This window comes from Cadophora gregata (genome assembly GCF_030347475.1).
Source record: "Cadophora gregata isolate MNR1 chromosome Unknown scaffold_15, whole genome shotgun sequence".
In the NCBI taxonomy this organism is placed as follows: domain Eukaryota; kingdom Fungi; phylum Ascomycota; class Leotiomycetes; order Helotiales; family Ploettnerulaceae; genus Cadophora; species Cadophora gregata.
In genome coordinates, this window is record NW_026695938.1 from 1,181,020 (window position 1) to 1,204,089 (window position 23,070).

Consider the following 23,070-nt stretch of genomic DNA (forward strand, 5'->3'; position numbering starts at 1 on the left):
ATTGCTGTTCCCGGTGCTTCAAAAGGACCGGTTGATACGAGGCGTTCCGAGATAGCCAATGGGGCTCACCCGAAGAGTCCAATTGACAGAACACAAGCCCCTGTTAGCACTCATACTATCCCCCCCCCCCTGAATTAATGTTAAAGTGTTGAGAATATGGGGCGGAGGCTTGAAGACTTACTTCTGAGTAGTCACGTAACCCTGGAGGCCTCGAGGCACGAGCCAGAATTAGGTCTGTTGTAAAAGCTAGGGTGTCTATACAGTAGAAGGTTTGAGAGGACTACAAGGGCCTGAAGCAGTAATATCTGTTGGATAGACACCCTAGAAAGCTACCCACACTGACTCCAGTTTTCTAGAGATTTAACATGAATTCAGGGGGGAGGATAGTACTGTACTCATATCCAACAGATCAATGGCCCCTCATATTCTTGCAAGTCTGCATGGATTTCGAGATCCCGCAAATGTTTTCCGAAGTTCTTAGTCAATGATTGGCGTCCCACTAACCAAAGTTCGAAGGCCAGCCTTCCATTCAGCAGAGTCAGCCTCAAGAGAATGGACCTCCTCTGCTCCTCCCCCCCGCAACCCCGCGTTTGGTCCCGCTTCAGGCAGTATCAAAATACCATGGATTTCCCCGAGGGACAGATTGTGGGGGTTCTCACCTGACACATCTGAACCTCTCTATATTTATATGTTCTTGTTCTCCCAAAGATAATTGACCCTTCGGATTCTCCAAACGACTCACCTCCTCTTTTTCGTTCTGCCAAGGGGAAAGGCACCGGAATTGTCCCCGCCTCGCGGAGAAGCACATTCCCAAGGACAAGCTTACTTGTTTCCATACCTTGACTGCATCGGACTGGCACCTGCAAATCGGCGCGGTATGTTCGTCGCATGCTGGACTTTGAGATCTGCAGTCCGTGCTGACAGCGACAGTCTTATTCATCGATGCGCACTTCCCGTTCAGCGGGTCGTTCTGCATATAAGTTTGTTTTCCGCCATTGATCTCCTGGTTGCAGTATGTCTTCTGAGTGTTTTATGCAGCCTTCGAATCCATCTCTATTCTTATCCCAAGCATCGTCTCTCACCTAACGATTATTAGAATGTCTTGTCAGTATGACTTCATTGTGGTTGGAGGTGAGCTGATTCTTTACGCACCCCTCTCGAATTTTATTGACTCCCTTTATCAGCCGGGCCATCCGGCTGTGCTGTCGCAACAAGACTTGCCAAGTCTTCATCCAAATTCTCAGTTCTGCTCGTCGAAGCTGGCGGGGACAACAAAGATGCTGCCTATCTTGTCCCAGGCGACCGATTCAACTTGGCCTTCACCCAACCACAGCTCAATTGGGGTTATAAGACGGCTCCCCAAAGTCACTTGAAAGGACAAGAGATTGACTATTCGCGCGGCAAAGGGCTGGGTGGTAGCACGGCGATCAACTTCTCCTGTTGGCTCATTGGCGCTGATGAGGACTTCAATGAATGGGCTAAAAAGCTCGGCGACGATGCCTGGAATTGGGAAAATGTTAAGGAGAGATTCAAGAAGATTGAGAGATATCATGTCGAGATCCCACAGGAGCATCAGAAATATATCAACCCGAAAGAACAAGGTAGGTCGTTTCAACGCAATACTTTTTGAGCTCAATTAAGGAGTTAGATCATGGTACCACTGGTCCACTAGACCTGAGCTATGCCGATATATGGGAGAAAGGTATCTCAGACGTGTTTGTAGCAGCCGAGGAGCTTGGGATGGATATCAATCCTGATGTCAACTCTGGAAATCCCATCGGTATGGGAATGGGAGCGACGTGCGCTTACAAGGGCGAGAGGACCACTGCATCGTCGTATCTCCGAGACGCTCCTTCAAATCTCTCGCTCGCACTTAACATGACCGTGGCTAAGATTTTGTTTGATGGAAAGAAATCTATCGGAATTGAGACTGTTGAAGGTCAGGCGTTCTTCGCGAAGAAGGATGTCATTCTGTCTTGTGGAGTAAGTCATCTCCCACTTGCGTCAGACCAAACCACTAATGAGTCAGGCACTCAACTCTCCCCAACTACTGATGCTTTCGGGAATTGGTCCTGCCGATGAGCTCAAGAAGCTCGGAATCTCAATTATCCATGCATTACCCGAAGTCGGCAAGAACTTGCAAGACCATGCTTTCACCACCATAACTCTTCTTCAGAAGCCGGGGACCAATGACAGGATGACATTTGAGGCAGACGCAGAAGCCGTGGCCGCTGCCAGAGCACAACATGCAGAAAACAAGACCGGCATTTTGAATTCATTGTATGGCTCCGTTCCTATGGGATGGTTCAAGAGTGAAGCCGTGTACGCCTCCGATGAATTCAAAGCTCTTGACAAGGACACAAAGGAGTATCTCATGAAACCAACTGTGCCAACTTTTGAGTTCGCTACGGTACGTCCCAGTGACCCCTTGCACATTGCACAAGCTGAAGCAGAAAGCACACACCGCCCCTCTTTGTAGGCGACTATCAACTCCAGCCTACAGACAGCTACCTCACTGCACTCGCTTTCGTGATGAATCCTCAATCGTACGGCGAAGTCACTCTAGCCTCCACAAATCCTCTGGACGCCCCCAAGGCAGATCCTAGACTCGTCTCGCACCCTTATGATCGAAGGGTCCTCATCGAAGGAGTGCGTAAATTGATGGATTATCTGGAAGCGCCTGTCTTTAGAAAGAGCACTGTGAGAATGGTTGGGTGTCCTAAGAGTCGCTCGGATGAGGATATTTGGGTACGTCAATTTCTGTGCTGTGTATTATTGTGGATAAGTGTTAAGATGAAACAGGAACATTGCACAGGCAATATGTTCAGCTCCTGGCATATGTGCAGTACGACTCGTATGGGCAAGAAAGAGGATGAGGGTGCTGTCGTCGATACCGATTTTCGCGTTAGAGGCGTCCAGAACTTGCGCGTGGTTGATTTAGGAATCTTGCCCTTGGTTCCTAACAATCACACCCAGAGCACGGCATATCTTGTCGGAGAGACTGCCGCAGAAAAGATCATTGCTGAATATCATTTTTAAGAGAGGTAGGTGAGACAGGGTGTGGAGTGTCAAGTAGGTAGTAAAAATATCTAATCACATGGGGCATTTTGAACTATTCTGTGCTTCGGAGAACGGATACTGGTTGAATATTCCATTGCATTCCACATTCGAAGGTGCTGAGTGCTGAGTGTACTATGAGCCTCCACTGCGTCTGACCTATCTGGATTTCTGACCTCAACATGTTGCGTGGGGTAAATTTGCCACACTTGGTTTGCAGTCATCGCCCGATATAGAAGCCTGGTTTACTCGTTGCAAAATCGAATACGACGCCTGGTCATCTGGATCCGTCTAGGGCCTCAGAACTCATGAAGTGTTTGCTGAATGAATGCCTCGTAAGTTCGTAGCAAGCAATGGCTTGGAAGTCGAGAAAATTACCTTGGTTGGAGATTATTCTACTATCCAGCGGCAGATGGCCAAGGCTCGATCTACGCTATTTAAGGTTAGGGCCAGGTATGGCATCCCATGCATCCCATCCCATCCCTTTCCAGAACATTGGCCGAACCCATATTCTATTCTTAGGGCGTGGCAAGCCATGCCATCTGTCAGCCCCTCCCTTCCACCAAATCCGTGAACGATCCAGTGGAAGTCCGAGTCCAAACTACAACCCAAGGCCCGCTGCGCAATCATTCATTGGACACAATGGGACACCCATGGTCAGAAACAAATGTCCGAACTTTCAGGCCTTTGGCGATAACCACCAGTCCTCCTCAAGAGCCGCTGCACAGCGCTGCACTTCACCACATTGCATTTGCGTACGAATCCTCAACGAAAGGAAGTGATGCAAACAAAAGCCGCGGTCTCTGAGTTCCAGCCCTCATCTGGCGCTACACTGCACATATATCCGTCCAGACCCTCCCGAGGTTACAACTTCTTTGTTCCGAGTCACCGAGCAGCCTGAAGGACGGACTGTTGGAGGAATATCACCGACCCGACGCTTCATTCGCCTGGGCTCATATTCATCCCTTCCGACATTCTGTCTGCCTCCCCGCATGGACTGACGGCTCCTCACAAGCTCTCCAAGCTGCAGACCTAGCGAGATCTTGTAATGGCGGACCCATCGCCACGACGACCTGACTTCGAGCCAGATGGAGTTACTGCAACTGGTGAAAGCCTGTGCAACGAAGAAGCCCCTGCTGTGTCCTCGTCAAGAGCTCTTGCCCGTTTCGAGTTTGAGTCGGGAAGGGGGAATGAAGGAACCAAGATATTGATGGTGGAATGGTCAGATGAGGAGGCGGATGGGCCGCCAAACATGGGAGATTGGGAGGTATCTTGGGAAGGAAAGTCAACCGTTTTGTCAGCGAAGGATGGTTCTGAGGGGATACTACACCGACTTTACTTTCTACTCGCCCCCGGGTCGAGCGTACCGAGTATTATCAAGCTCTCGCAAACTGGAGGGAAGACTATGCAGACAAATCCTTTGCCAGCCATATTCCCGCCGGAGCTGGGCGTCAGTGCTACGAGTCAAGGGCGGAAAGGTGTTCTGCATACAGTCTGGGCTAAGAAACGATTGTCTGTTTTGCAGCAGGAGATAGAACTAGAGATGAGGAATGGAGAAGGTGTTGGACTGGAAATGGCAATACAAGAGAAGCAGTGGATAGAAGAGAATTTTGGTGTTGGTCCGAAAGTCATTCCGGACTTACAGTTTACGATGCCACCCACGAGTCCGAAGTCTTCAGGTGGGAGTGGAAGGCTATCAGGAAAGCTGAAAGGTTTGAAGCTGGGAACAAGTGTTTCGGAATTAAGCTCATCAGGTAATTTTATCCTGTCTGTGGAAAGGTTGTGCTAAGCAGCGGCCAGGGCATGATTCCTCGGCTTCCGATTCCCATCCTTTATCTCCAGACACTGGAGATGTTGCAGTCTCGTCCTTCTCACTGTTCCATGGAACATCCTCGCGGGCACCACGGGCTGTTTTCCAAACCCCGCCACAGCATCTCCTCGCTCGACAAAATGATAGTGGTTGCGTCGGCTCCTTGAACGCCATCGCAAGTGGCCCCCTTCCCGCCAAAGACGCCAGAGATGAGACAGAGACCGAAGAGGATCTCTTTGCTGTAAAGCTAAGTCCTCGCAGTCCAGAGATGCAGAAGAGCCCCTTCAGTTTTTCTAGCAGCGAGACCATCCCGTGGCTCAAAACTGATCATTAATGGCCGACAATGAAAGAGAGAAAAGAGAGAGAGTGCATGAGAGGAGTTTGGGGATCTGAAACATGCGGTAGCCAATTTATGCGTTAGATACTTACTGTTGGGCGTATACCCTTCTTGAACACAATTAATATCTTCCTTGGCATATACTTATCGTTGTGGCAGATGCTTGAGTTGTGGTCTGGCCGATAAGAATCAAAACACTTGAGAGACATGTGGAGGCAGGAGAACTTGAGGAGAAGAGCTAGAACCGAGCTTGGAGCATAGGTGAAGTGTGTGAATTTGAGAGTTTGGCGAAAATACATAGAATCGCAGTCTTGCCGGCTATCACAGTGGTGTTTGTAGAAGCCTGACCAAATAGCGCTTTATTTGGATCTTTAATGACGAACCAGGGGGGATGGCGGCGCTTTGTACCAAGCCAGCTGTCCTTTTCCTGCATCTTTCTTCAAAATCTAGACTAAACAAGCATAATAACCTTCTAGATATCCTATGTTTGTGTGACTATAATTATACGCACAAGCTTCTTAACCGTGCTAGTATTTCCGCTTTAGCAGTCCACGGCTTGGGGCACTGTAAACTGCTCCTCTGCTCCACGGTTGCATTGGAGTGTACTGAAACAGGGAAGGCACCAGATTAGCCTCTCCTCTCACTTCTGCAACAACACTACACTACACTCCACCACCAGCTTTCGAATTTCCGCAGCACGACATTGTCTTTGCTTCTACCTGGGCCTATCTAGGTACCTGCTTCCGATTTTATTTCAATCATACAGGCTCGATTTCGCCCTCGACTCGCATGGCCGTGCAAGTGCGAGTGCGATCACCAGCAAGGGTTCGGGTCCACGGCTAGTGGACACTACCTACTCTATCTCTATTCTATCCTCTCAGCTACACACATACTGGCAACGTCGCATGCTGACTAGCTGTTGGTTCCAGGCCCTTGTGGCTTTCGCTTGACAAGATACGCTTGTATAGCTGTCCTGGGGCACTTAACCAAGTCAACACTCCTTCCTCAGTTATAGCATCAACGCAGCTGCTTCGCAGAAACCAACTGGTTCCATCCATGATGGCGACTGTGACAAAATCCTCCCCCGAGACGACATATTCTGTTAGCTGTATTCCCTGGACTCCATATGTCGTCGGTGGATTTTTGCTCTATGTCATGCTCTGTTCTGCTTTGAGGTTCCATCGTCAGTTTTCTATGCTTAGGAAGTACAACTTGACTGGTCGGAAGTCATTGGCTCGCATGACCAATGTGGAGGCCCAAGCTATCATGTGCCAGCTGGCGGAGCGTGAATTCCCCAAGATTTACTACACAAGTGTCCAGTAGGTCATTTCTCTGCGTGTTCCAACTAGCGGCTTCCAGCTTTGGTCCATCTCAAACAGCTAAATCTAGACCTCTCTAATTTACGACTACGCAGATTTGCTTTGTTCAAAGTAAGTCACAAGTGTCCAGCCTTTATCACCTCCTCGTATCCTGATCTTGTTGTCAGACTTACGGCATTCCGACAATCTCCGAGCTGCTTTGCGCCACCAAGGAGTTCAGTACTCCAGAAAATGCTGGAAAGAGGTACGCGGATACTACAGTTCTCATCCAAGAATTTGCTGGCCATCACCCAAAGTCAGAGCGTGTTATCAAAGCCATTGCTCGAATGAATTATATCCACAGTCAATACCAGGTAAGCGCCCTCTCCGCTACTTTCCCTGACCGTGACTTCCATGGATTCAATACGGGCTTTTCCATAGGACTCGGTACTCGATGCTAATCCACTGAAATTTAGAAGGCTGGCAAGATTTCAAATGGGGATCTGCTCTACACGTTGAGCGTTTTCATCACAGAGCCTATCAGTTGGATCGAGAAGTATGAATGGAGAAGCATGAACGATTTGGAAGTGTGTGCGATCGCTACATTTTGGAAATCAATCGGCGATGCCATGGGAATTAAATATGTAGGTTATCTAACCAAGAAGGAATGGACCGATGGTCTGGAATTCTACATGGACATCAAAACATGGGCACACGATTACGAAATCAAGTTCATGGTACCTGCGAAAACAAACAAGACTACTGCTGACGAGTTGATCCCTCTTCTCTTGTTCTACGTCCCACATCAGCTCAGAGCAGCTGGTTCTCATATGGTTGGGGTCATGATGGGTGAACGTCTAAGAGCTGCCATGATGTTTGTCGTCACTTCCTTACAGCCATCACTGCTTCTCTGTAAAAGAAAAATTGGCCGAGGTCACATGCTGACTCTAGTGTACACAGGCATCCAACTCCACCACCGACTTACTTCAAAGTTGCTAATGCTCTATTCGGACTTCGTCGTTTCGTCCTCCGATACCTGGCACTCCCACGACCTTATTTTATGAGAGTGCGGGAGCTCAGCGACCACCCCGACCTGAATACCGGACGATTCCACACTAACAGATATGTGGCTTATCCATTCTACAGTGAGTAGATGTACACTGCTCGTATTGTCCTATTTCCTGTTTCTCGATATTTCCCAGGGATCATACGCTCCACTGTTGCAAAAACGTCCACCATACTGAAGACCGTGCAGATAAACCGGGCTTTCTTAATCGCTGGGGCCCAGAAGGACTGTTTGTGTGGATTTCTGGTGGCGACAGACCCGGCTCAAAGGGCAATTTGTACCTGCCTGAAGGCTACAAGTTCGAAGAAATTGGACCGAAGATCATGAAGAATCGAGGACTAGGGGAGACTAGGGCTTGGGAGAAAAAGCTAATGGTTGAGAGACCAGCTGGCTGCCCTTTTGCATTCGCCTAATAACGGTGAGATGAAGGGGTTGGTAAGATTTATTTTAGTCCCTGGCACAAGTCAAATGAGCGGCTGCCATATATTGGCTGTATGGCCGACTCCACTCGAGAGTATTCAACAAATTCAAATGCTCCTGCGGTATCAGCTGATACACCGTGCACAAAACGTCTGCCTTTCAAAAGGTAACATGCAAAACTGTCGACGATGAGCTTTCTATTAGTGTAGGATAGACCCCGATCTTATCTCAAGTGAGATGAATGCTATGCTTTCCATAACACCGACCGTCCATTGCCACTGCCAAGGCCATTCCATCCTTCCTTTCCGTTCAAAAAAAGCCCTCGCATTTCTGCAGTTGAAGTGGTCTAAGTGCCTGCCACTTGTGTTGTGTCTAAGCAGCGTGCTCCACCTCCTCAACTTCGGCGACCTCAATAAAAGTACTTGACATGGTCGTCTTCTTGATATTGGAATAGTTGCGTGAGGCTCGCAGCAAGCCATTACCGGAGGGTGTTGTGGGCATTGAGGAGTGTCTATGTTACGGACTGGTCTGTTCATCTTCTCGCTCGGCGGGAATTGACTGCGTCATGTTGTTATGAGCCTCTGTCAATCGCGGTCGGTCACGCTGAAGCTCTAAGGTGGAACGGTAGCTACTCAACCTCTTCACCTGGATCTTTGCAGCTGACGATCTCCTTGATGACGTTTCCGGTCGTGGTTTCTCCCTTGGCGATAACCTTTAGTTTGTGTGAATAATGCGGTATCGGTTGGAGCAAGTATCTTGGGCGGCGAGGGGGAAGGGGAGCAACTGGGACGGCTGGGCCAACGGCTGGAGATACAAGTGGGCTAACCGCGATACCATGGGTCTTGGTTTAGCGTCTAATCAGAGAATTTCCGGACATGAGGGGGTTAGTGACGGCCTTGTATCCGAATGATGTTTGGCTGGTGGACTCTTGCCCCATGGGTTCGGCCGTGTTAGAGCCATATTTAGTAATAGCTAGCATGCTGTCGCGGACTTTATTATCGTTGGAACTCTCGGCTGCCTTCTTGTCCAATGCCTTCGTGGGATCGAGGGGAATGTTTGTTGGACTGATAGCAATATCGCATGCTAGATGGGCATATTAGCACCGATTCCGTTTCATTTGATTCCGAGGTCCATCGACAGACACTGGAAGCCATGTAATGATGCAAATGAAGCATACCTGACCTTGAGAGTCGAAGAGTTCAACCAGGATCTCCTCTCCGAATGGGGTAGTCTTCTTGGCTACACCAGTGACGGCCTCCTCCGCATTGATCATCATCGGCCGCGCAAACTCACGAATGGGGTTCAACATAGAGTTACCCCAAAGCGGGAAAGGAGGTAGCGACGACGGATACAATCGGATCATGCCTGTGAACAGATAGAGGAGGTAGTGTCAATGGCTTCTTGCTAATTTCAGGGCAATGGAGGCAGCGGTGGGCGTGCGCGCAGTCGCTACTCTAGGATCCGCAAACATGGCCATAATTACCGTCTTGGGGCACCTTCTGCTGTGAACACGGACATAGAACCATCCCGACTAAGTCTCTGTAATCGAATGTTTGCTGGCGTGGTGAGATGGTATTGCGGCTTCAGATGACCGTAGAGTGAGCCAATCCATTGACCCACGGTCTCGCCAATCTTTCAAATTCCCGGCGACGCCAGAGATTCCAAAGTTCTTGTCGGTATATACTAAGGGAGATCAGAACTTATTTTTTGAGTATGGGCATTGGGAATACGATTACTTGGCTTCAGTCGCCGTTCAGTCAACCTGATCGGCCCACTGATCCTCCGACTCAATAAAAAGCGGTGATCCAGGACAGGATAAGGTCTGCTTGAATACCAGGGCGATATCGTTGTCCAGGATCGAGTCGGTCTTGCCGGTGGAAAGCCAGGAAAGCGATCGGGATCTAGCCAGTCCGATGAGAGGATTCAGGAGGACTCTGTTTACATACTCCAAGGTAAGATCCATCGTGTATTGCTCCGCCAAGTAACGGTTTGTGTTTGTTGGAGCAAAGATGCTTGTGTGGGATGAAGGAGAAAGAAATCTTCAGGCGAGAAAAATTGCTGATGTGTTCAACAGCAACGTCTTAATCACAGAGATGAATGGCATGACGATCGCAAGACCGAAACGAACCCTACTGCCCTAACCTACAAGCAATTTCTCTCAAGTAAAAAATCGGTGCCCACTTATGAGTAGTTACAAATACCGGAAGAATGCTGTACGTTTTGTTTCCAGATGTTGAGGCACTTGCATACATATAGCGTTGCAAGGACGTCAACAACGAGGAACATGAAATCTGATACCAAAAGCGTAAAGACCCCTGCATCTCACTGACCAATCTCTGCAATATTCGTATAAACCCCACAACCAAATGACTGGAGGGGGAGTTCCTTGGGATATGCACGTCTGGCTTCCTTCTCTGATAGCATTCCATTGCCTTCTAGGCACTGGAGACTGTCACGCGACTTTGAAGACCCGAATATGACTTGACCATGACAATGTCCGGAACCTGCTTGATGCTTTCAAGTACGCTCAACTTCCAGACGCTTTCATCGAAGAATGTACCTCAGCACTTATGGAGCTACATGGAATGCCACGGGGAGCTTCGACTAGACATTGTTGCAGGCTCACGGACTTGTAGTAGAAAGGATTAATTTCAGCACAGGCAGGAACAAAAACAGCAGAGTAGCAAAGCGGCCACACTTAAGGTACGGAAATCAAATCCAACTAATAAATTTCCAAGTACGTAAGGAATCCATCTCCAGGTGATACTTGAGACCTATCATTAGTGGTTACAGGTATGTAACAACTGCTTCCACTCCCAGCTAGAGTAAAAGTGTTCCTGCGAACAAGCGAAACGGATAACACGTACTACCAGTTGTTCGGCATCGAGCTATCCAAAAGCGAGATGACAAGGCATGGGGATCAGTCTTGGTATTGGAGAGACTCGAATGTTGGGTGGCAAGTGGGACCAGTAGGGACTTATTAGGCAGTGAATCATCTTGAGGTTCGGGAGGAATTGTCAGATATTTCATCAGTAAAAGAGGAAACGAATATTTCCGGCCATTTTGTATTTTTCGAAGGATGCCATGATGGGTGAATTGCCAATGACGGCGAGGTGAGGTAGAAATTAGGTTTTATCGGAGCCTTCACGTGCCCGATAAGAGCTTCCCATTCCAGAGAAGCTTCAAGCTTCCAGTTTCCAGCTGTCCGCGCTCGTGCCTGCCTCCTGCCTTGCGATCTTTCTCTACAGCTGCCCGACCACACCCGGCGGATTGTCCTTACTTATACGATCTCCTTCCCGTCGCAAACGAAAACACGTCGATTGAACCCTCCTAAATCATTGTTCTGGTTCAGTTGCTCGAGGCATCGATTAGAGGCGGAATCAACAGACACGATGTCGGGCTCCACAAAGTACATGCTGGTGTCTTTGCCCACGTCCATTTCAACATCCAGCGACAAGGAGGAGGCTTTTACGGCTCTACGTTCAACAGTATCAGGAGACAGCGTTGCCGTACTGCCGTTCAAGATTCCCGAATTCAAGATTGGAACTCTCGATGCTTTGGTGCAGCAAGCAGATGACCTGGCGAAACTAGAGAATGCCTGCGAAGGTGTAGTGGCTAAGATGGGCGACTCTTTAAAGAACCTACTCGAGGGCGATGAGGACAAGATCGCCCAGCAGAAAACGGTGAATGACAGTACGTTATCTGCAGCTCGTGCCGTGGCTTCGGTACATGAAATCTAACCATTTCCGCAGAGCCTTCGGATCAATATCTACGATCCTTCAACTGGAACAAAGTCAAGTATCGTGCCGATAAGCCGCTGGCAGAGCTCATTGAATTGTTGCAGAAGGTATGCACGCGCATGTCCCATGAAAGAAAACCCCCACCTTACAGCTAGCTTATAGGAGCTTGCCAGCATTGACAACGATGTAAAAAGCAAGACCACCCAGTACACGCAAGTCAAGACGAATCTCACAACACTCCAACGGAAACAAACGTAGGCCTGGGCAATAAATCTACTTACCCGCGGATTCCTGCTAACCAAATCAGTGGAAATCTCTCCACCAGGTCACTCACTCCAGTTGTTGACCCCAAGTTACTGATCCACGAATCGGAATACATCGAGACCCACCTCGTTGTTGTCCCTAACAATTCCAAGAAGGATTTCCTAAGAAGTTATGAGACTTTGTCACCGATGGTCGTTCCCCGATCCGCTTACGAAATCACCAAGGACGACGAATTCGTTCTGTTTGCTGTCACAACCTTTAAGAAGCATAGCGCAGAGTTCCAGCACAAATGCAGAGAGATGAAATGGACGCCAAGAGATTACAAGTATGTTGAAGGCGGAAAGGAGGAGGAGCGCAAGGAGATTGAGAAAGTGGGCAAGGACGAGCGTAAAGTTTGGGGCGAGGCATTGCGACTTGGACGGACGGGATGGAGCGAAGCTGTCATGATATGGATACATGTTCTGACACTTCGGGTCTTCGTAGAAACCGTCTTACGCTATGGACTTCCGCTTGACTTCGTCTGCGGGCTAATCAAGGTAATTCCGATAATATTGGCCTGGAAGGAGTATGGCTAACTGCCGACAGGCAAATACCAAATCTGCGAAGAAAGCGAAGACTGCGCTGGACTCGACTTACTCATATCTTGGTGGAAATGCATTCGGACGAGATAAGAAGGGCAAGGTTACAAAAGATGACTCGGCACTATCCTCGGAAATGGCCGCGGCTGGGGTTGGTGGTCAGGGGGGCGAGGGCAATGAGTATACAGCCTATGTTTATTATGACTTTGAGATTGTATAGAATAGAGCACTAGGGTAGATTACCTCTTTTTACCTACCTTAACGCAGTGGATATCCTAGAAAATAAAGTTAAGTAGGCTCTAATAATAAGATAGCGAGTTCTATTTCAAAAGTATAGACTAGACAGGTTAACTATATAAGGTATAACTTATATAAGTTAGTATTTACTACTAATGAAAGTCTAAGAATAATTAAAACTTGAAAAATATAAATTTTTCTATAATATTATATATTAAGATAAAATCGTTATATTAGTAAAAAGATCTAGCTCCAGGTAGCCGCTGTAGGTGCTATTTTCGCGATTTCCAGCCTAAGTTACATATCGATAAATTTAATAGCTAGCGACCTCTAAGACTATATATAATAATTTAAATTAACGACGTAGGCGCCTAAGGCGACTAAGGCGCTATAGGTGCTTATAAGCCTAATTAGGACTAGTGTATAAAATAAAAGTAAGTCCGATTTTTTTAATATTATAGAAGATATATTAGTAAGCTTAGAAAGCTTAGTAATACTAAGAATACTAAGGATATTAAAGGTACTTATAAAGGTATACCTTATAAGAGAGTATTATTAGGCTTATATTATCCGATTAGGTAAGGCGGCGACTTATTCTTATATAGAATTTACTCGAATCGAATTATAAGTACGCTAGCGAATTTTTAGCGTAGATATTTATAGCGTTAAAGGCTTAGTAAGACTAGTTTTAAAGATATACGCGAAAAGTATATATCTTTTTAGATTTTCGGTTAAAATCTACGCTAGTCTAACTGTTTTTAGTTAGTATAAAATCTAAAAATAAAAATAAATTTTTTATTTTTAATTCTAATTAATAATATTATATCTTTCCTAATTAGGCCTAGCTTATATAATAAGTAATAGCTCCTAGGACTCCTAGGGCAGCCTCTTATTATTTAGAGCCGACGTATAGCGGCCTCTTATATTTTAAGGCTGCCTTAGGCGGAAAAAGCGTCTATTTAGCGGAAATAGCGAAAATAGCGGGTGATCTGTGCACCCGGCGCTGGAATTTTTTGCTGATATATTTTTAAAAAAGAGTGAATATTACAATTATATTAATTTATAGAATAAAGAAAGTTAGTAATAAAGTTTATAAGTAAATACTTTAGAAAAGTTACCTATTCGGGAAATCTTACAAAGGAGCCCCGTGTCTTTAGAAAACCTTAATATCTCTACTTATAAGATATATAGTTAAACCTATTATAAGTTAATAATTTAAAATTAAATTATAAAGTATAAATTATATACTTCTATATATTTTATAAAACTTAGTTAAGTAAAAGTAGAACTAAAGTACTTTTATTATTAAGGTATTAGTTATTAGTACTTTTAAGGTTAAGAGAAACCTTAAACTCTTAAACTATATCAAAGAGTAGAAAAGTAGCTACTAAATATCTAAATGTAAAGAATATATAGGTTCTACACAATTATCAAAAAAGGGTATAGCAGTAAACTCAGTTCATGTGAGTTACACAGTTGCTAACTTCCCCTAATGCCTACTTTGTAGCGTGTCGCACGTCAAGGTGGCGATTCGGCCGGCCGCTTTGTGCCACTTGCTGATTCGGTACAATCACCGAAATATGTTGAAAACAAAGCAAGCTTGACATAAACCACGTAGCGCTCTATATAGAGTTCAGTGCCGAACAATTAAGTACGTGTTCTAGCAAACGGCCTTATGTGTTTTGTTGCATGTTCTCTGCTTAGGTTGGTCTCTGGTCTGGTTAGATACTCAAGTAGAAAGCAAGTCCTGAGAGCTTGTTTTGAGCCCCTCGCTAAAGTTTCCGCCGCAGCTTTATCACTTGATATGTATGTATGCGCACTCCACAATTGTGTCTTGAACTAACTTAAGGTAGCTGTCGTGGTGCACCATCCAATCCAATCCTCCTCTCCTTTCTTTTCATTTTCTGGGCACAACCAACAGCAAGCAGGATCAATCTTGTTGCTGTTCGGTTATGCCTTCGAGCTTCGGTTATGCCCTGCTTTACCTTCTTGCAGACCCTTAGCCGACGTCATTCGGCTCCTTCCTGCTCTAATCCCTGTCTTTTCGAAACCCAGCATTTCCACCGCTGACGCCAACTTATAGCTGGCACGGCGATGTGCGGTTTGAAGAGCTACCTACTCTGGCGACTGTATTGTGTTGGGAAGCATGGAACCTTCTGTGAATTTATACTGTGATTGTGGCCTCAAACCACAATGCCATTTTGAATATGGGTCACCAGCACGATTGGCCGCGTATCTGGAGTCCGGCTTCCAGTGTTATACTTGAAGGCTAACGTTAACCTGTCAATTGTGGCTGGTCATGTCCAATGAAGCGGCATGAGTCTCCAACGCAACGTGTGGGAATCTGCAAATCATGCAATCATCCTGCTCCCCCACTTCAAGGCTCGTAACTGGCCAGAGCCTGCCATAAGGTGATATAAAGGGCTCGTGCTCCCAGGTCAGGCCGTGCAGTCCATCCATTCACTCGACATCCCTTTTCCCAAAAACCTGTAACATCCAGTATTGGCTCCCAGCTTCCCAAGGTATCGCTTCGGAAACAAATAAACCAAAACACAAATTCAACAACATCATCATGGCAACTGCCGATACCGTGACTTTGGGCCTGCCTCATCCTCCCAAGTATTATCGACGGCCCACTTGATACGAAATGCTGCTAATGCGTCGACAAGGGCGGACTCTATCAAAGCGTTCCAAGAGATTGAGATCGACCTAAAGAAGACTCTCCAACACCTCCGTCATGAGACTGATAGTAAGTTCCTAACCTCTTGTAATCACAACCTAGATTTATGTTCCCTAGAGCACGAGCCTGAGTACTTCACGGCTGTCAAAGACCTGTCAAATGAACAACTCACAAACTTTTCTTGTAAGTGATGCAGGAATCTCCACGTAAATCTCGTAAAAATCTTCTAATACTGACACAACGTCAGCCGATGACCTGAAGGAAGTCAGGGTTGCGCAATCAGCCTACGGCTTGCACTTGCTCGGAAAGGTTCTATTGCCAGACAGTGGTCGCTCGCACGCCTCTCCAGAGAAGTTCATCCTCCTGTGTTCTTATTGACTTCAAAGAGCTGACATCGGACAATAGGGGACTTGACTGTTACTTCATGTTTAGAGCATTCATTCCAGGCGAAGCAGAGACTGCAAAGCTTCATTGTATCCACATGGAGGAAATCGACAAGTCAGATGGAGATAAAGTTTTCCGGGCCATCTTCTTTCAAAACGATCCTCTCGAGTGGTTTGATACGTGAGCAAGAATTGACAAGACTACGATCTATCACCTTTGGGAATGATTCTTTTTGCCAGAATTTCTTCAGGTGACGACCTGCTTAGCGATTTGTGTCATTCATAGTACTGGGTTGAAATAACGCCGGCCAATTTGAATCTCCAAGCTGTGCCAAACTTCGTACCCATCTCGAATCTCATAGATCCTCATCTTCGTCATTATCCAGCATTTCTGCATAATCCTCGGCAGATGCAAATGTTGGCAGACTCTTGAACTTCTGTTTCCGTTGCCTGCTGGTCTCGTCACCTCTCTCGGGTTCCTTCGGCTGGTCTGTATCCAGCTCCTTTGCGAAGAATTCATCGATATCTGATTCAGCTCCGCTCTCACCAGCATTGTCAACCTCATCCACAGAAGCATTCGAGCCAGTGAATTCAGCCTCAAGACCTTCATCATCCTCACTATCCATGTTGACTTCCACGTCATCTATATCAGATCCAGCATCAGAATCATCTAGGTCTAACATTTCCATGTCGGAGTCTTTGTCGCCTTCCACCTCAGGTCTTGACTCAACAAGAGCTTGCCAGATCTCATCTTCTTCCTTGTCCTCTTCGTCCCCAGAATTTACGCTTGATTTCGGAGGCGTCTTTCCCTGCCCAGCGATAGTTCTTGACTTTCCAATCTGATTGAAGTACTTGTGGAAAAATACTTCATCTACAGCGACATCTTCCACCTTCTTCTTCCAGAATCCTTCCGTATTAAACGGCTGCTGTATTCTGTTTGCTGATTTCGACGAGAGGAGAATTCCCTTACTATCTCCACCTGAAAGAGGCTGCATGATTGAGCCACCCTTGGTTCCACCGGCAGATGCTTTCGCATTCCTGTAAACAAACCTATCCAGGAAGTTGGTGAGGGTATGCGATACCAGATCGGGCTTTGGTGGCATCTTCTCATCGTTCAATAGACGGGAAGCAAATAACGACACTGATGGATGAAAATGCACAAGGAAAGGGACCTACACAGAGGTTAGTCAGACCTAGGTCGAAAACTGCAAGAATTCAGCTCACCAATTCCCATAAGCAACTCTTGTCAGCGTTGCAATATTCCGGATCTCGTTTCCTGCCATCATATTGCACCGATGGCCTCGACTGACCATCAGAATCCTTGATATCTAGCACGGGCTCATCCTTTGGGGCATCGTGGAAAACCTCGTCTTCCGTCTCATCACTCTCCTCGGGATCACTGAGTAGGGTCTTCACTCCCGGAAAAGTAGCCTCCAGCTCTTTAATCAAGAAAAGGACACCACAAATAAAGGGCGGTTGGTGGAGCGTTACTATCTGTAACATCCTCTTGACAAATGCTTTGACACGCTTAATGTTGAGATCTGCTCTCAATGCTCGGAACAAAAGGTTGAGGTACAAAGCATGTTTCGACGAGGTGACAAGTCGTGGATCAAGGAGCGATTCATATAGTGTTCGATAGAACCTGTCTACAGCAAGGTGCTTAGACGTGGCAAGCTGCTCAATCAACATGAGGGCCTGGACACTTGTGTTGAAATTGGATGAATGTGTGATTTTGAAAAGCGTATCCATATGGCCTTCGAGACTGGGGCATTTATTAGTAGAGGTATGCAGACTTGTATCTATTACTCACCTGCCGTCATCTGACTTTGAGAAAGGGAACGCACGGTTGACACCTGTCAAGACGGCCGATATCATTTTTTCTGTTGTCTCCTCGCTTGTCAACTTGGCTTCCTCCTCCTTTTCAGCCTTCATTTTGGCCTTCTTTCCCATTGGAGCACCTCCGCCTTGTACTTGGCCTTTTCGGTTCATGAGAGGTCCAACAACTGCCTTTGGTTCCGGCTTTTTAAGAAGGGACACAAACAATTCAAAGTAAACGCCAAGAAGCATTCTAGCAACCTCTTCCTCCTTACCGCTCAGAATTGTTTGGTTCAGCGTATTGATTGCATAATATTTTGCATGCAAACTCTGACCAGGACGTAGGATAAGTTCGCTCTCAATTGATCGTAGAATGATGGGCTTCATCAACGGGTGAGAAGTCTGTAATTGGAGTAGTAGATATGAGGTTCGCGATGCGATTTTTTTGTCTGGATCTCCCAGTTTGTTGACTAGTAGCCGAAGTAGGTTGGCTTCTTGCTCAGGCTTCTCTTTAAGAAGCTCGTAGACAAATGTCACAGCCTGAAGACGTGCATATTCCAATTCGTCATTGCACCAGCCTTCTAAGACTTTGAGCATGTCAAAGTACATTTCCTTCAACCAGTCTTCGTATGCCCATGAGATGAGCTGCGGCTTTGTGATACTTCCTGGCAGCTGCTGCCCGACTGTCCATGATGTTATCGTATCTTCCTGTAGGGTACCAATAAGGCCTGGTTGTCCCGTAAAGGATCGTAGGCGCCTGTCGGCTGGCAAGACAACTCCCATGCCGAGCAAATCTTTCAACGCACCCAGTGCAGTCACGGCCTGCCCACGGCTCTTCTTCTTCGCAAGTGATAGAAGACTTTCAAAAGACTTTGTAGTGTGGACTGGAGATTCCTGGACGACCAATGTCAAAGCGGAGACCTTGTCAGAAAGTGTACCCGAGGCCATGATGGTTGACAAGAATCGATGGGATGATGAGGACGAAAGATGCTTAGATGCATACAGTTTACTATCAGCTTCCATCAGACTTTTTGCGTAATCCTTCAGACTTATCATGGCATTCTGGTAACGAGACGCGTTTTGTCCATCGGGGCTTGGGAGAACAGGTAATGGAGCGGCATGCCAGTCAGGTCGTGCTTCGAAAACCTATTGAGAGTCAGTCAGACCAGTGTTTACCCAGGAAAGAATACTAACAAGGCGGTTAGGATTACTTGACGATTGGACTTCTATAATAGGAGACAGTTTCGCCTTCTTCAATGGCAGATTCGAGATTTTTTCGTCTTCGGAATCCTCACCAGAAGATTCTGAACCAGAAGTCCCTTCCCAGCCATCATCGACGTCATGCTCGGCGGGTGAATCAAATGTTTCTTCTACTCCGCTTTCAATACCTAAACCGGCAACGAAACTAACCAGGTCTCTTTGAAATAATCCGTCGAGAGGGTCTGCGGTGTTAGGCCCATCGTCATCCTCGTCAGACGTAGCGTCTGCCACCAAGTCCAGATCCTCTTCAGTGCCCCCGAGTGCCAGTATCTCCTGGAGTAGAATTGCTCTTTCATCTTTGCCCCTACTGTCTTGCGAGTCTGTTGGCGTACCGTCACTCCTGGAAGTATGCTTCACGGCGGCTTTGGCTTTCCCATTTGCATCTCTCTTCGTCCCTCGCGCAAGCTCCGAAGGCTTGATTCTTCCAATACCGTCCTTGTTCTTTAGCTTCACGTCTGCCTTCTCTTTGTCGTGACCGCCACCGGGGTTGTTGTGGGTTTCTGACGGTTTTTTGAACGTCGACTTTGACTTGCTCTGTCCAAATCCCTTCTCAATTTTCGTAGTCAAGACAGACAGGGCTTGCTCGTCGAAGGATGCAGAATCGTTGCGCTTCGAAGTCGGCGCCTCTGACACTGTTGTAGCAGCCCCGCCAGCACCAGCCTGCTGCTTCTTGTTCTTTCTGGCCATGGCTTTGGCTTGTGGCAGGAGTAAGGGAGGGCCAAAATGGAGGGATTGCAGCTTTTAATGCGATGTGAAGAAGTTTAGTGGCCTTGGTATGTACAGTCGTCCTGTCGGGTCGATCGTCGGTCCGATATTTTTTTTCGCTCTGAGATCTTATCACAAGCGAGCCTGCAGATACTGTACTTTCGTACGGTCGTACCTAACGCCAGGTCATTTTCTCTGCGTCCCTACCAAACTCGCCTCGCTTACCTAAGGCATCTAAGAGCTACGCTACGCTACGCTACCTTACGTCCTAGGTACCTAAGGCAGCTTCTTCAAGGTAGTCATAGCCCTTGAACGTCTCGACAAAACACATTGTTGACTTTCCCCTTTCCTTTAGCTCTCCCTACATCCTTTGCTCCTGCCATGTGCGTGGGACAGAACTACTGACAATTGCCAATATCCATGGGCCTTTAAAGTCGAATTGAATTTGTACGGGTCTCCGTGCATTACCTAGGCATAGGAGTATATTGGTGGTCAGGTACTTCTCTTGTCCCGGTCATCACTGCCACCATCCAACCAATCTGCTCGCTTCGTCCTCGCCATCGCAACGTCAACCAACCTACTCGCCTGCCAGCTACCTGCGTTGTAGGTAACTACCTGGGTACCATACCTCTCCTCACCTCACCTGCTCTGCTTGTCGGCCGCAATGGCTTCACTTTCCATTCCCTCCTCCCTTTTCCATATACACCTACACGGGATCTGTCTACGCAGCCGCCGTCCGTCAATGTGGCCTGGGCCAAACTTTCCCCCACCGACTAGACCTGCTCGACTTACTCGCTGTATTTATACACTGCCTGCACATGAGGCCACCGTTAGTCTTCTAATTATTTCATTGATCACGTGTGCATGCTAATCCTAAGGCCCCCAGCTGGATGGTCGCGCACGTTTGTCGAGATTATGGCTGCCAACGGGTGGAATTGCAGCGTCTGCCATGGAAGGTTGGTTTCGCTGTCCATTACACTAATCTTGGTCCCTAATCGACTCCAGATTCTCATGCGAAGCTGGTGCGAGCTGGGTTCTTGCGCCAGGTTAGATTCCATCTTTTCTTGTTATGGAATAGATGCTGACATTTTAGGCACATCCTGGTATCTTTCACATGTTGCCCCTAGGTCGGAGGGTCCAAGACAAGTTGGAAGCTCTCATCGATAAGTACATGTTTCAACTGGGTAATGTGCCTATCTTTGATTGGCTGGACTGTGTTGACAACCTCACCAGGTGCTTCGAAACTCGCGTTGTCATCCATTTCATCGGAGGAACTATGGGCCAGAAGTGGCCGTTTGAAGAATGCCACCTCGGAAGTAGTGCTACCCTTCCGATACTCCTTTCCAGTCTAACGATCCCAGCTCTTTCGTTTCTCTGACAGGAAAGATGCGAGATACCTCCTCTCGCCTACGCATGAGGAGGAAATTACCACACTTGTCTCTAGTACTGTAAAATCGTACAAAGAGCTCCCAGTCCGCCTTTACCAGATATGTGAGTAGCTGCAGCCGTAACTGTGCTCACATCTGACTATATTAAGCTCGAAAGTATCGCGATGAACTAAGACCGAGACACGGTCTTCTTCGTTCTCGGGAATTCATTATGAAAGATCTTTACACCTTTGATTCTAGCTCGCCTCTCGCGCTGGCAACTTATCACGAGGTCCGAGCAGTGTACGCTCGTCTGTTTGATGAGCTCAAGCTTCCATATTTAATTGCAGAAGCAGATTCTGGTGACATGGGTGGGAACCTGAGCCATGAGTTCCATTTTCCAACTCCCAAGGGCGAGGATCACATTATCAGCTGCTCTGTTTGCGATTACGTTGCCAATGAAGAATTGGCAGAAAGCCCAGTTCCCGCACACCAGCATCTTTTCATCGAGAAAGAATCCTCATCATTGGGCAACGTGTCGGTATGGCATGGCATATCTCGAGATCGGCTTACTCTTATCAATGTCTGGTACCTATCTTCAACCTCTACACCAAGTCATTCGCCTGTTGAGCACGAGATCAACATTCATGCCGTCAAGACAATATTGCCATATATCGACCCGTCCATTGATGATCCGTTGTCGCTCTGGGTGGAATGTCAGCAAGCAGGAGCGTCGGGAGAAGTCGGGGGTCATCGGTCTCCTAGAATTGTGAATCTGGTAGACTCTAGGGTCCCTCCCTCGGTACAACAATGTATCAGTTTACGGGATATTCGCTTGCCCTTCTTTTCGGATATGCTACAGGAATCATCACATGGTATTCAGGTTGAAACTATCCCTCGAGACCCATCAATTCAACAGCCACTCAATCTTCTTCGTATCAAAAATGGCGATCCATGTCCTCGCTGCCCAAACGGTTTGTTGAAAGTCCAAAAGGCTATCGAACTTGGCCATACATTTCATCTCGGCACGAGGTATAGCGAGCCATTGGCAGCGACTGTTGCAGTGCCAGTGGACCTCCGGTCAACACGTGTGTCAGCAGGCCCACAAAGTTCCACTGGAAAGATGCCGATGCAAATGGGGTGTCATGGAATTGGCGTGTCTCGTATAATCGGTGCTGTTGCAGACACATTAGCGGACGAAAAGGGCTTGAATTGGCCGCGAGTTATGGCACCGTTTGAGGTGCTTGTTGTGCCAAGTAAGGGAAACGAGGAGGAGGCCTTGTCAGTTTATGACTTGATCCATGAGGCTCCGTCTGAGTCTGGGACCTCGCCTGACCTTGTTCTCGACGATCGATTGCAGTCATTCTCCTGGAAAATGCATGATGCAGACCTTGTTGGCTATCCTGTTATTGTTGTTGTTGGTAGAAAGTGGAATAGCGACCGAGTTTGCGAGATTCAGTGTAGGAGGCTAGGGTTACGTAAAGAAGTTACTTATAAAGAGATAGTAACTTGTATTAAAGCTTTACTTTTATATTTATAATATAAAGTATTTAAGTTATATATTAATTATAATAATATAAAATAAACTTATATTAAATATAAAAAGTTAATATACTTTCTGTTAGTATTATAATAGTAAATAAATAATAAATATATATTAATATATAATTAGTTCTAATTAAAAATATTAGTATTTATTAGTTTATAGACTCATACTATAGAAATATAAAAGGTAATTAAAAGAGATAAATAATCTTAATTAAAGAATAAACCTCTTTTAAAGCCTAATAAGAGGCTATTTATATTAGTTCGCAGACTTATACTATAGAAATATAAGAGGTAATTAAGAGGTATAAGTAATTCTAGTTAAGAAGTAGATCTCTTTCGGATATAAACCGAGAGTTATTCGGGAGGTAATATAATATATTCTAACTCTTAGATACTTTTTATAATATATACTTTTAAATACCTTTGAATTAAACCTTAGATATTAATATATATTAATATACACTTATTATTTATTTACTAGTATAATACTAATACTAATTAGTAG

The 23,070-nt window shown here is 46.5% G+C and overlaps 8 protein-coding genes across 9 annotated transcripts; 6 read left to right on the forward strand and 2 right to left on the reverse strand.

Annotated features, from left to right (window-relative positions):
- Positions 1-1,097: 1,097 nt before the first annotated feature.
- ONS95_005006 (uncharacterized protein) lies at positions 1,098-3,039 on the forward strand (the record flags this gene model as incomplete). Its single annotated transcript, XM_058498396.1, has 6 exons — positions 1,098-1,131; positions 1,185-1,601; positions 1,649-1,983; positions 2,030-2,410; positions 2,458-2,748; positions 2,803-3,039. The coding sequence occupies 6 exons, from the start codon at positions 1,098-1,100 to the stop codon at positions 3,037-3,039; spliced, it is 1,695 nt and encodes a 564-aa protein (XP_058351910.1).
- Positions 3,040-4,105: 1,066 nt separating this feature from the next.
- On the forward strand, positions 4,106-5,201 carry ONS95_005007 (uncharacterized protein; the record flags this gene model as incomplete). Its single annotated transcript, XM_058498397.1, has 2 exons — positions 4,106-4,811; positions 4,858-5,201. 2 exons carry the CDS (start codon positions 4,106-4,108, stop codon positions 5,199-5,201), a joined length of 1,050 nt encoding a protein of 349 aa, XP_058351911.1.
- A 677-nt stretch (positions 5,202-5,878) lies between these two features.
- ONS95_005008 (uncharacterized protein) lies at positions 5,879-8,134 on the forward strand. Of its 2 annotated transcripts, XM_058498399.1 has the most exons (6): positions 5,879-5,937; positions 6,134-6,523; positions 6,619-6,634; positions 6,691-6,876; positions 6,979-7,376; positions 7,463-8,134. In XM_058498399.1, exons 2-6 carry the CDS (start codon positions 6,261-6,263, stop codon positions 7,653-7,655), a joined length of 1,056 nt encoding a protein of 351 aa, XP_058351913.1. In that variant the 5' UTR covers positions 5,879-5,937; positions 6,134-6,260; the 3' UTR covers positions 7,656-8,134. The 2 variants fall into 2 exon arrangements, with proteins under 2 accessions (XP_058351913.1, XP_058351912.1); XM_058498398.1 differs by having other exon boundaries at positions 5,879-6,523; positions 6,594-6,634.
- A 482-nt stretch (positions 8,135-8,616) lies between these two features.
- ONS95_005009 (uncharacterized protein) lies at positions 8,617-9,351 on the reverse strand (the record flags this gene model as incomplete). Its single annotated transcript, XM_058498400.1, has 3 exons — positions 8,617-8,829; positions 8,881-9,071; positions 9,171-9,351. 3 exons carry the CDS (start codon positions 9,349-9,351, stop codon positions 8,617-8,619), a joined length of 585 nt encoding a protein of 194 aa, XP_058351914.1.
- Positions 9,352-11,380: 2,029 nt separating this feature from the next.
- Positions 11,381-12,790, forward strand: VMA5 (Vacuolar ATP synthase subunit C; the record flags this gene model as incomplete). The annotated part of the gene is made up of 5 exons (XM_058498401.1): positions 11,381-11,681; positions 11,741-11,835; positions 11,891-11,982; positions 12,036-12,528; positions 12,578-12,790. The coding sequence occupies 5 exons, from the start codon at positions 11,381-11,383 to the stop codon at positions 12,788-12,790; spliced, it is 1,194 nt and encodes a 397-aa protein (XP_058351915.1).
- Positions 12,791-14,491: 1,701 nt separating this feature from the next.
- On the forward strand, positions 14,492-16,055 carry ONS95_005011 (uncharacterized protein; the record flags this gene model as incomplete). The annotated part of the gene is made up of 4 exons (XM_058498402.1): positions 14,492-15,426; positions 15,477-15,670; positions 15,735-15,840; positions 15,893-16,055. The coding sequence occupies exons 1-4, from the start codon at positions 15,380-15,382 to the stop codon at positions 16,053-16,055; spliced, it is 510 nt and encodes a 169-aa protein (XP_058351916.1). The 5' UTR covers positions 14,492-15,379.
- Positions 16,056-16,226: 171 nt separating this feature from the next.
- ONS95_005012 (uncharacterized protein) lies at positions 16,227-19,632 on the reverse strand (the record flags this gene model as incomplete). Its single annotated transcript, XM_058498403.1, has 4 exons — positions 16,227-17,042; positions 17,095-17,632; positions 17,681-18,831; positions 18,880-19,632. 4 exons carry the CDS (start codon positions 19,630-19,632, stop codon positions 16,227-16,229), a joined length of 3,258 nt encoding a protein of 1,085 aa, XP_058351917.1.
- Positions 19,633-19,931: 299 nt separating this feature from the next.
- On the forward strand, positions 19,932-22,622 carry ONS95_005013 (uncharacterized protein). Its single transcript, XM_058498404.1, has 7 exons — positions 19,932-20,479; positions 20,537-20,606; positions 20,656-20,696; positions 20,744-20,834; positions 20,884-20,966; positions 21,012-21,141; positions 21,188-22,622. Exons 1-7 carry the CDS (start codon positions 20,315-20,317, stop codon positions 22,555-22,557), a joined length of 1,950 nt encoding a protein of 649 aa, XP_058351918.1. The 5' UTR covers positions 19,932-20,314; the 3' UTR covers positions 22,558-22,622.
- Positions 22,623-23,070: the final 448 nt, after the last annotated feature.

Coding starts and splice junctions, on each gene's coding strand:
- ONS95_005008 (XM_058498399.1), top strand. CDS start 6,261: ATGATGGCGACTGTGACAAAATCCTCCCCCGAGACGACATATTCTGTT. Junction 6,877..6,978: donor ATATCCACAGTCAATACCAG/GTAAGCGCCCTC, acceptor ACTGAAATTTAG/AAGGCTGGCAAGATTTCAAA. Junction 7,377..7,462: donor CGTCTAAGAGCTGCCATGAT/GTTTGTCGTCAC, acceptor TAGTGTACACAG/GCATCCAACTCCACCACCGA.
- ONS95_005013 (XM_058498404.1), top strand. CDS start 20,315: ATGGCTTCACTTTCCATTCCCTCCTCCCTTTTCCATATACACCTACAC. Junction 20,480..20,536: donor TGCCTGCACATGAGGCCACC/GTTAGTCTTCTA, acceptor TAAGGCCCCCAG/CTGGATGGTCGCGCACGTTT. Junction 21,142..21,187: donor AGTCCGCCTTTACCAGATAT/GTGAGTAGCTGC, acceptor GACTATATTAAG/CTCGAAAGTATCGCGATGAA.